The sequence below is a fragment of the Pseudophryne corroboree genome, chromosome 6 (assembly GCF_028390025.1).
Source record: "Pseudophryne corroboree isolate aPseCor3 chromosome 6, aPseCor3.hap2, whole genome shotgun sequence".
NCBI classification, from domain to species: Eukaryota; Metazoa; Chordata; class Amphibia; order Anura; family Myobatrachidae; genus Pseudophryne; species Pseudophryne corroboree.
In genome coordinates, this window is record NC_086449.1 from 111,584,847 (window position 1) to 111,597,246 (window position 12,400).

At 42.4% G+C, this 12,400-nt stretch overlaps 1 protein-coding gene across 5 annotated transcripts in view; it reads left to right on the top strand.

The window, feature by feature from the left end:
- EVI5L (ecotropic viral integration site 5 like) overlaps positions 1 to 12,400 on the top strand; it is a 51,876-nt gene that overhangs the window by 27,534 nt on the left and 11,942 nt on the right. For 4 of the 5 annotated variants that reach the window (XM_063931676.1, XM_063931677.1, XM_063931678.1 and 1 more), the window contains exons 7-13: positions 909 to 1,052; positions 1,148 to 1,237; positions 4,288 to 4,385; positions 4,489 to 4,549; positions 6,257 to 6,310; positions 7,138 to 7,170; positions 7,494 to 7,634. In XM_063931676.1, coding sequence (XP_063787746.1) covers positions 909 to 1,052; positions 1,148 to 1,237; positions 4,288 to 4,385; positions 4,489 to 4,549; positions 6,257 to 6,310; positions 7,138 to 7,170; positions 7,494 to 7,634 — 621 coding nt within the window. The remainder of the gene's footprint in view (positions 1 to 908; positions 1,053 to 1,147; positions 1,238 to 4,287; positions 4,386 to 4,488; positions 4,550 to 6,256; positions 6,311 to 7,137; positions 7,171 to 7,493; positions 7,635 to 12,400) is intronic. The other variant, XM_063931680.1, reaches the window with a different exon arrangement.

Here is a 12,400-nt window from a genome sequence, read left to right on the forward strand (position 1 = left end):
ATTGTAATGTACTGATTAGCTACGTGTTGGTCTATCTTTGTAAACATTTTAATGCTCTGATTGGCTAGGAGTTGTTCTAACACTGTAACGTTATAATGTTCTAATTGGCCAAGAGTTGGTCTATCCCTGCAAACACTGTAATGCTCTGGTTGTGTTCAGATTCATATTATTCTGCCATTGCTTTAATATTGTGATTGAGCACCGTTGCATGTCATACTGTAAGCATTATGTTGCTATTACTACAGTACATGTTGTAGCCCTGCATTATTTGGCTGCAAGTTGGTTCTAACACCACATATTTCAGTTGCACTTGGACATCACTGATCTATAGTTGATAGGGTTGGCACTCACATCCCACTGATACACACCCGGTAAAAGTAATTTGGTTTCACATCTGAAATTGGAAACAAGAATATTGATAATTGTCATAAAACGCCTGTGTACTGTATCTCTCTCTTATACCATACTTCTAATAGCTCACTTTGATGGTCATACCCCACAGAGTGTACAGTACCTCCCAGATCTTACAGCTTTCGCCGTATGGGATAATGGATGTTCAGGACACTTTATTATGCTTATTCCATCCTTATTTCTTGTATTTATATTGATAATGCACTGACTGCAGAAATAAGATGTTCTATGTGCTACTTATCCCTTATATCACAGTTACTGGTACTGGCTTGAAGGAACAGTCCATTTTTGATGAGCTGCTGCTTGAAATAACAGTATTTAATTTACTGCAGTTCTATATGAAACGTTTTAGTGTTTGTATCAGACTATGCCAGATATAGCTGACTGTGGGCCTTGGGTGTCCCTGGAGCTCTGGCACACAGGAAGTGGTACTTGTTACAGTACAGATTCTCAGTAGTGTCCTCACTGATGCGTTTGCTGTACTGTGTGTTTTACAGGACCAGCTCCCAGAGTTAAATCTCCATTTCCGCTCTCACTGCTTCCACACTTCTATGTATGCCTCCTCCTGGTTCCTAACCCTGTTCCTCACAACGTTCCCCTTACCTGTGGCCACCCGCGTCTTTGACATCTTCATTTATGAGGTGAGTGGCAGCCATGGTCACTGACTGCTGAACAGATTGGATCAGTTTGTCCACTGCAGAGTTCTAGGATTCTGACTCCTGATGTCGCCTTGCAGGGACTAGAGGTCATATTCCGAGTGGGAATGGCCCTGCTAACGGTAAATCAGACTGAGCTGATGCAACTGGACATGGAAGGGATGTCGCAGGCAAGTTTGTGTTTGACGTTTCTGTTTATGAAGTACAATAAAAATTAAGTGGGCACAATAAAAAAATAAAATGCCCTACACTTTTTTATTTTATTTTTGTCTTTATAGTTTTTAACAACAATCCTGTAGTGAAGGCTGTACATAACCTATGGGTCTGATTAGTACTATACCCAAAATGTCTCTCAGAGGCAACGTTTTGGGCAGTTTTGGCAGTGCAATTGCAGTGGTTTTGAAAACCGCTACTTGGTAAATCCGGTGGTTTGTATCTGCTCTGGTTTCTCTATGTTTTTGCTGGGCTTTGAGCTTAATAAATCAGCCAGATTCAATCCCGCTGGGAAAACGCAGAATTTGGAATCCGGTGATTGGTACATTTACCCATTAGACTTTTCTCCGCTCCCTAAATTTTCTGTATTTTTAAATACAGGTTGAGTATCCCATATCCAAATATTCCGAAATACTATTTTTTTTGAGTGAGACTGCGATAGTAAAACCTTTGTTTTCTGATGGCTCAGTGTACACAAACATTGTTTAATACACAAAGTTATTAAAAATATTGTATTAAATGACCTTCAGGCTGTGTGTATAATGTGTATATAAAACATAAATGAATTGTGTGAATGTGCACAAACTTTGTTTAATGCACAAAGTTATTAAAAATATTGGCTAAAATTACATTCAGGCTGTGTGTATAAGGTGTATATGAAACATTAATACATTCTGTGCTTAGACTTAGGTCCCATCGCCATGAAATCTCAATATGGTATGCAATTATTCCAAAATACGGAAAAATCCGATATCCAAAATACTTCAGGTCCCATGCATTTTGGATAAGGGATACTCAACCTGTAGTCCCTAAATATTGTTCTAGAAAGCTTTTCATATTCACTAGTAACGCTACCATTTAGTACACCAGGCCTATGTAACTACCGACTTCTCATCATTATTTTATTATTTCATGATGACACCCTACTTAGCTGTTTTTCTAATGTTACATCGTATACTCACAGCAGTACCTTCAGCTACATAAAATGCACATTCACTGCACAAGCTTGGATCTAGTTATAGACAAATATACGGTAGGATTGAATCTCTCTTCTTCCTATGACCTTCATATGTCTATTTTTATTTCCTTAATCTCTACAAGTTCCCCTTTAGTGCTTGAATGCACAAATGCCTCTTCTCATTTTTTAAATTTTTTCTTTTTTATAAAGTGCTCCGGAAAGTAAATTATAAATGATCTGTAGGAAGCGAATGACGCTGATTATAAATTGTGCACTCCTTATGCATGATCTGAGATCCCAGTGTTTTCATCTTCCATTTGAGTCTTTAAAACAAAGGAAAGATACTTTCTTACCTGAGCTATCACTAAAGAACACAGGCTATGGCATTACATTATTAACTGTCTTGTGCCCATTTATCAGGCAGCACTTTATATTTTGCACTTTACATTTTCAAACTTCAAAAGTGTCAAACCCTGTACGAAAGCTGATTGCAGTAATTAGTAATTATAATACCAAACGAATTGGACCAAAACATCGACTTGAGATACTTGTATTATTCACTAAAGGGAAGAAAATTAATATTTTACTCTTGAATGGTTATTCTATTGCTTTTTAGAATACATTAAATAGGGCTGATGTAAATATTCATATATCTGTCATTTTCATATGGCGAGCTACAAGTTTCTATGGACACGTGGTACCCTGGTGTAGATTAATTGCAGCAGAAAATCCATATAGACATAAATAAATATCTATATATATATATATATATATATAGGTAGCAAACTGTGTAACAAACAGCGGCACTCAGAGACTGACACAGCGTGAATAAAGTGCTGGTGCTTTTAATTCATGGCTGGTAACTCCAACGTTTCGGGGCACGCAAGCCCCTTTTTCAAGGTGAGCCAAATACAAAAGTGTGAGTGCCGCTGTTTGTTACACAGTTTGCTACCTGCATTAATTCCTCCAGATGGCACCTGAGCAACATATCCATCGCTAGGAGAGTGCCGATCCGACAATTGCAAGTATATATATATATATATATATATATATATATATATATATAATTCCAAAGGTAAAGATGGCACTCAGAGACTTAAATATATAGATGCAGAAAGCTGTGTATATATATATATATATAGCAGTGTACGACGGGTGGCACTTACGGCTTAAGAAGAAAACACAGAAGAAACACAGAAATCCACCTGAGCGTGTCAACGTTTCAAAGTTTATAATCAAACTTTTTGTCCTGACGAAAAAGTTTGATTATAAACTTTGAAACGTTGACACGCTCAGGTGGATTCCGGTGTTTCTTCTTAAGCCGTAAGTGCTGCCCGACGTACACTGCAATATTATTGAGGATTTTTTCTTCAAATGGAGGGCACCGGCTATTCATTGAGTATATTTTGTTCCAAATAAGGAGTGCTGCTGACCGGTTCTTTTTATTTATTTATATATATATATATATATATATATATGTGTGTACATATATATATATGTACATGACTAGTCATATATGTACGGCTCTTTGAAATAGGCTATATGAAGCCTTGAGCCACCTCCGTGTTCAGAGCAAATGGCGCCCTGTGGCCAGATTCATTGCAGATCAGCTTCCCAAAGCGCAAGATGAGGTAGCGAAACCCTTTCTTTCTGATGTGGTGGATCATTTTCATCGCCTCATCTTGTCTTCACTCCTTAGCACACTTGCAGCCATCTACACACCCACTACTCCTCCGTGCCCCTAAAGTTGACGGCCAATCAAATTGTCAGAGAGAAGACAAATAGGATATTGTGAAACTGCACCATGCTTTCCTCCTGCCTTAGAACATATACCACATTGAGTAGTCAGGACAGTGGGGCAGAACAGAAGACACAGGAGAGCCACTTTGGACTTTCATCTCTTTGCTTGTGTGTGATTTCATGTTTATATTGAATTGCCTGATTTCATTTATATTTTATATATAAAAAGAGAGTGTGATATTCTCAATGGCTGTCTTGTAGACCACCAGAGACCTTGGTTTTGTAACAGCATTGTATCTGTCATCTCAGTATTTCCAGAAGGTAATCCCGCACCAGTTTGACAGCTGCCCAGATAAGCTGATCCATAAGGCATACCAAGTCAAGTACAACCCAAAGAGAATGAAACGGTATGGAGAAGCTTGGCATATGGATCTATTCCAACAGATTACACTTTACCATTCAAAGTTGCCTGTTTCAAGATGAGACTGTTTTGTTGGTTTCTCCCTGTAGATTGGAAAAAGAATATGCTGCTATTAAAAGCAAAGAGATGGAAGAGCAGATTGAAATCAAGGTGAACCTCTGCTATAATTTTAAAACATGACCTCTAAAGTCAGCCAAGAGTAGAGTAATAGATTCAGGCAGCTGTCCAATCAGAAGTTGTCATTTCCCTGCAGATCCCAGCGAAGGAACAAATAAAGCATCCACTAGATTGTAGACGTGCAGTGCCACGTTTTCTGTCTGTCACATAGGTCTTCTTCCCTTTATGTCTTTGTTACACTGTAAATCTGTGGTGGAACCACTGTCCAGCACTGCTGAATTGTTTAGTGCGTTACAAATAAAAGTTAGTAGTAATAATAATAATAATAAAGATGCGGATGAGATCAGAAGTAGAGTCATTTCCATTAAGAATGATTTCACATTTAAAGCGGTACAGTCAATTTTCTCTAGAGCCAGCCAATAGTAAATCAGGAAGTAAAAAGTAATGTCTAAGCACAGACCATAGTTAAGGCAAGTAGGCGGAAACCAACCCATTAGGTAGCCTTCCGTTGTTACATTTACTATACAATAATAAACGTGCACATACAGATGTGTCCTCCTACGTCCAGCCTCTATACACCACTCAGCGGGAGATGCCTGGCGTTATGAGCTGCCAGGTCCTGTGCAATTTTGAAAACATTGGGCAGTTTTGTTTGCCGAAATGCATCTTAGTCTCAATGCAGTGCGGCTAGGACACACCAGGAGACTCTGCTGATTCATTTGATATAGGACACTATGATATATATTGTGTGTGACTGAGTCTGTATACAGAGCACAACGGAACTTGTATTGCAAAAAAGTTGCAGCTGCTACACTGTAGCACTTCATGTACAGATTCAGACACTCAATCGCACACAGATAACAAGTGCCATACATCAGATTAATTAGCACAGTCTCCTGGTGCATCTTAAGGTGGGTACACACTGATAGATATATCTGCCGATCAATTGATCGGCAGATATATCTATGGACGGATCGGGCAGTGTGTTGAGTATACACACTGCCCGATCCTTCGGGGACTGACGTCATGAACTGGGCGGGCGTGTACACACGCCCGCCCAGTTCAGCTGTCAATCACCGCCGGCTGCCACAGCATGTGTACGGGCGGTCGGCCAACCGCCCGTACACACACAGCAACGCGCCAATATATCGGAATCTGTGCTGCGGGGCTGACGTGATATGTCTGTGAACTATGGAGTTCAGACATATCGCCCGTACACACCGCCGACGGACCCACAATATATTGGCCGTTCAAGAGAACGGCCGATATATCGGCCAGTGTGTACCCACCTTAACATACATTTTCATCAAAAAAGATGCCCGACGCTAGAAGATTCTCACAGGACCTGGCACGCAGAGGGGAGCTGTTTGGAGCGACTGCAGCAATAATGAATGAGGACACATCTGTATACTGTACAGCAAAGTTCTAAAAGATGGGGATCTGCAGCCACCCCATGTGATGAAATTGAAGCTTTGCTCCAATAGAAAGGGACAATAATAAAAACTTCCTCTTGGTCTGGATGTAAATGAATGAAACTATTTCAGGACTGAAGGTAGAGTCAGTTAGTACTATAGATCTGTACTAGCAGAGATATGTCCAAACAGCCAGGGCTTGCAGCCCCTACCACGCACTGTGACTGAGGCTGTGTAAGAGTCAAGTGTTAGTAAAAGCCTGCTACCATTGGGTTGGAGGGTTTTTCTTTACCTGACGCCTGTTTCCATTTCTCCCTACTATGTGCAGCGATTGCGAACGGAGAACAGACTTCTAAAGCAGCGTATTGAGACTCTAGAAAAGGTAAGTCTGCAAGTGTATAACTGAACTGTTCTTTCTTCCCTCCCCCATCACAGTGTCTATGGTAATACCAGGTTGCTCCTTTCCAATCTTCCCTATATGGAATATTTAAAGATGGCTGCCTTGCCTTCCTGTACCCCCACTGTAACATAAATTGACTAGATGAACAAATTCTGCCCCCTTAAGCTTTCTACGCCCACTAATTAGATCCAGTAGTCCATTATAATGGCTATAAGCCAAACCAAAGTGTCACAGGGCCTGATTCATGTCTGAAACTAAAGCAAAAAACACACAACTGGGAAAAACCATGTTGCACTGCCGTTGTGGTAGATGTAACGTGCAGAGAGATATAGATTTTGATGGGTTATATTGTTTCTTTGCAGGATAAATGGCTGCTTCTGCATGTAGCCCACACGTTAGCTTTATTTTTACACTGCAATTTTGATTTCAGTTTGAAATCCCACCCAAATCTAAATATCTCTGCACATGTCACATCTGCCCCACCTGCAGTGCAAGCATGGTTTTGCCCATTTGCTTGCTTTTTTGCTTTACTTACAAACATGAATCAAGGCCACTGTACACCTACTATTGGTATATTTTAACGCAGCCATTTTGAAATGTCCCAGGGTGATTTCTTCCAATAAAGTAATGTCATTTTAAAAGTGGATTTGGTGCAACCTAACTCTGTCCTGCTTTTCCTAGTGCGGTGGTGGTTACCTTTTTCTTTCTCTCTCCCCTGCTATATCTCTCTGTTGTCTTCTCTCTCGCTTTTTCCTTCTTTTCCTCTCTCTCTCTTCCTGTCTCCTCGTCCTTTGTGGACTGTCTCATAGGAAAGTGCTGCATTAGCGGACAGGCTCATCCAGGTACAGTGACTTCTCTTCTTGCCTTATTTGTCTAGGATCACCCCTGTGATTACTTCCTTTCCTGATGTATTATTCCTGTCATGAGCTAAGATAGCAGTAAATGGGTGGGGAGCAATGAGAGCCTTCCATGGAGGGCTGAATGTCAAGTGGTTAGGGGTGACAGAATAGACCATGCAGACAGTGCCTGCAGAAGAAAATAGAGATAACTGGGGGGCTTTTGTGAACAAATAGAGAAACATTGGGGAGGCAGTATGCGGGGACTGGGATGTCAGGGTACAGAATGAGTCTGATGGAAATGACTTTCCTTGGCTCCTCCTACACAGGGTCAGGTGACACGGGCTCAGGAAGCCGAGGAGAACTACGCCATAAAGAGAGAGCTGGCTGTGGTGAAGCAGCAATATTACACTGCTGCTGAGAATCTACAGAGCGCACAGAACCTTATACGGCAGCTGCAGGATAAACAGGTGAGAGACCTTCTGTGATGGAACATCCTCTCTGACCTCTGGTTCTAGACTCCACCTACAGCATCAGCACATACAGTGGTCATAGTTATTATCCAAAATAAATCAAGTTGCAAGAACTTTGTCTCCATTATGTTCCGGTTCCATATAGATACAGTAAGACGTGTCATTGTTACCACACGGTTGTTAATGCTTAGATTCCCTGATTTACAGAATGTTGCTTTAGTGCCCTAGTCTCCTTCAGGTTCTAAGACTCCAAACATGATCACCTGTTTGTCTGTTTGGCCCCAGTTCTGAAGTATGAATACTGTACATGGACTGATCATTGGGACTCTATACAGAGGAGTCCTCCTACACCTTTGCTTGTTTTTTCTTACAATTTGTATCTAATTCCCCCCCCCCTCCCCCACTAAGTGACAAAACTACATTTTAAAGGCCAGTATACACGGGGAGATGGACCTAGAGATGTGTGCTGAGTTATCTAGCACAGACCGCTCAGCACACATCTCTCCCTCGCTCAGCACTCAGCGCGATGTGTGTGAAATGAGCGATGTGCTAGATTAGGCCAATCTACCACTGGTGATAGCGACGCGCGGGGCTGCGCATTGCCATAGCTGTGGGGCATACACACTGAGAGATCCGTGCTTAACTTCTAAGCAATCTAGTCAGATTGTTTAGAATTTAAGCACGGATCTCTCCATGTGTACCCCCTTAAGTGTACACTAGCCCCTGGAGCTGGCAGTACTGGTACCTCTGCGATGAGGCCGCAAATCTATGTAAAGGTTCCAATACAAGTGGTCGCACGTTTCTCTCGCCACGTTTCGTTATGCTTAATATGTGCTTTTATAAATGTTATATCAATTTCTTTTGAAGAAAAGTAGCATCTTCACACCCATGGTACACTGTGAGTGGCTTTCTCTGTGGCTATGACGCAACGAAGATGCAATATTTAGGAGAAAGTACTGTGCGCTACCCGTGGCGGAGATTCTAAGCTGCGCCAAGCGTCTCTGGCAAAAAATGCTAGGTGTACACATATCCGGGGAATTAAATAATAATATTGGGACTGCATTGATGCTAATGTCATACTAAAATATCTCAATCAGTAGATTAGTAGTAACACAAACAGGAGTTACAGTACATCCATATAAGCCAAGCGCTGAAAGAAAGACAGTCACAGATGAATTGAGCTATGTGCTGTACCCAGGGCCGTCTTTTCGTATGGGGTCAATGGGCACTTGCCCAAGGGCCCCAGGAGTATAAGGACCCTAGGCTGATAGCTGAATGTCCCCTCTTTCCAGGGGTACCAGATTTTTGAAAATCGGGCCAGGGAACCAGAGATATCCGACTTCAAAGCAGTCGTCCCCATCCAAGCCTGTTAATTGCTCTTCCCAGCCAGATATCTCGGATTCTGTTTGACTTAGTTTTTCTGAGGGTATACTCCAAAAGCTGGGACTCTCCCCTATTGGTGAACACTGGCAGCTTGTCTCTACTGTGCCCAGAACCAGAGATATCAGCCTTCCAAAAGCTGGTCCCTGCTCCAGCTCCACACGCCTGGTATACAATTTTATATATTCGTTGGTGGATTGCTCTGGCTTCTGAACTCTGATCCCCAAGTCCCCAGTACCTGCTGACAGGTGAGACTCTTTAGTGTTTTTATCCCATCCAAAGCTAAGAAATCTATTTCCAGGAACTGGAGATATCTGCAGTCAAGCAAGCAGCCCGCCCACCGGAAAATGGTGAATATTAAGCCCACTCCACTATCTACCCCTCCCCTGCGTTTTAAAAAAAACCCTTCCACCCTGGAAGTCATGTATCAGGGCCCCTTCATTCAGCCCAATGCCCCCTTATACAGTTTAGTGTTATCTCAGCCGCATCTGTTCAGTAAAGGATTAATTAGCAGAAATTACTGCTCCAGGTCCGACATGCTGAGCTGGAGATAGAACACCCCCTACCGCCCACGGGACATCAAAGCTGCCGCTGATAGCACCCCCAGCCCCTACCGCTGGAGGGTAGGTAGGGGCCCCAGTGCATTGTTGTGCCCAGGGGCCCACACTGCTGTTAAGACGTCCCTGGCTGTACCAGAAAATTGTTCATCAATTCCCCACTCATTCAGCATAAAGTGCCTCAGTGATGTCACTGGTTCCTACTACACTGACTGGCTGCATCCTCAGGGATGAAGCAGTGGAAGAAAGTTATTTCCTGTGAAATTCCTGACCACGTGAGCGGCAGATGCAGAGTTGGTATCAAAATGGGAGTAAAAAATAAAAGCGCATGGAAAAATATTGTTATTCACACATATGCTTCATTTGGAACTTTCCATGCAGGGTATAGCATACTCCTACACACGTGTCGGTTTTCCCATACATGCATTTGGCCCTTGTATGGCTCATCTCTCACAGTGTAACCTTCGTAGTGCGCCCAACATGGCTGCCTTATCTGGTGCACTTGTGGATGGGTGAAAAATACATGGACCTGATGGTTTTGTTGGAACCCTACTCTGCAATATCCCCATTTTGTGTCATCTCTTCTAGGGGTAAACTATTCCACCCTGGATAATCTTAACGCAGTGCGCCCAAGATGGCTGCCGCACCTGGTACCTTGTGAGGGTGGGATACACAACCCTTGAAGGTTATTACCCAAAATGTCTGCACCAGTCCTGCATTATGCTTTCTGTGTGCTCAAGGTTTTCTTTTATGTCTGTGTGGTTTATCTTTTGATGTATTACTTAAATCTTCTGTATTATGTGCATTGTTTGAGTGCAAGATGGCGCCGCAGATGGCTGCCTCGTTGCTGCTCTGCCAAGTAGCCTTCGTTTTAACATGTATAATATGTCGAGCCTATCGTACAATTGCAATGTTTAGTATGAACTCATACGTGTAATGTATGCTATGTTGTTCCCCCGTCTTATGGTATGTATTCCCCCTTCACGTTGCTGCTTGGCAGTGCATTGTACCACAAAAAATTCCTAGTGTACGTGAGTACACCTGGCCAATAAAGCTGATTCTGATGCAGCCAAAGCATATGCACTTAGTTTGCAGCAAGTACAGATGTGTCCTTCTATCTGTAGCCTCAGTGCGCCACACAGTGGGAGATGCCTGGCGCAACTCCGCTAGCGTTAGGTGTGGTTTTTTATCGCCGAAAATGCATTCTATTCGCAATGCGATACAACTAGGACACAGAGACTTTGCTGATTAATTTGATTATATATATCATTTGCATATTGTGTGTGACTGAGTCTGTGTATGTAGCAGAACAGAACTTGAATTAGAAAAAAAGCTGCCGCTGCTACATTGTATACACTTTCAGAGACTGACACATATATACAAGTGTCGTGTATCAATTTAACCACTTAACTGGCATGGTCAGATTTCATGCAACTGCGTCCCCCCGTTTTTGACGAGGTGATCCGTTCTGCAGATGTGCATAATATCATGTTTCAATATTTAAAGAAATACTTTTTCAACTTTATTGAATAAAATACATTTTAAAAAACAATGCTGTTAACGCTTTTGAAGGGAAAAATCGTCAGTTAAGTGGTTTAATCAGTCTCCTGGTGCGTCCTAGTTGCATCACATTGTGACTAAAATGCATTTTTTGCAAAAATGATGCAAAAAAGACACCCAGATGTAGAGAGGTGCTGTTTGGCGTGACTGCAGCAAAGATGTATGAGGACATATCTATATGCATTTATATCTGCATCATTGCTGCTCTATATTGGCATGCACATGCCCTTATACTGACCTACACTTACATGAGAACATCCAGTCCCTTCCCTATTCCACCTTTGTGTCATAAGGTTTGATTTATAACAATAGAGAAAGAATAATAAGATGTGCTGTCTGGCTGGTGTACAAATTTGTTCCTATACTATCTGAGCTTAGTTAGCCAATAAACAGCCTAAGGGGATGCGGTCAAGATCCCGCCGGAATACCGACACCGGGATCCCGACCGGCACAATCCTGATATATTCTCCCTCTGAGGGAGAATAAATTAGTGTGCCGAACGTAGCGAGGCACCGTACCCGCATGGGGCTGCGCTCGCCCCCCTGTCGGGTTTTGTGCCAGTCGGGATCCCGGTGTCTTTATTCCTACCGCTGGGATCCCGCCCAGCGGTATCTCGTACTGATCCCAGCTTAAGGTATGAAGCTTGCCATCAGCAGTATAACATTATGAACATAGTGTAATCTAACATAAAAAAAACATTTTAAAATAATTCCACTAATGTTACCACTCTGTGAAGTTCTCGTCCATATCCATCCAGTGGAAGGTTCAGAACAGGCTCCCTGGGTCAAAGTTCTGCCCAGCGTATACCAACGAGAGGTCCGACCGGACCTTAACACTCTTAAAACCTGGCCAGGATCTAACTGGACCACCTCGCGTCCGAATGCATAACCGGACAGACAAACATACAGACCAATTAATTTTATATATAAGATGGGCTTCAGGATACCTCTGAAGCAGTGTTGGGGAGTCCAGCGCTTGCAGAGTGCCCTGTGCTGAGACACAGGCTTTGTGTGACGGCTTCCATCTGGAATGTAACCGCTGACTGCTGTGCCATGAAACAATGTCCTAGCTAATGCGTTTCTCCACATCTTACTGGGGTGGTTTCATCAGTGGATGGCTTGTGTGTCTATAGGCTGCCTTTTTATCCCGTCTCTCCAGAGTACAATGCCTAAATTTAGACTTACTGATCTTTGACTTTGAGTAATATATATTTTTTATATTTATTTAGTATGTGTACCTATTAAAATGCTGTGCTTTGGCAAGCAC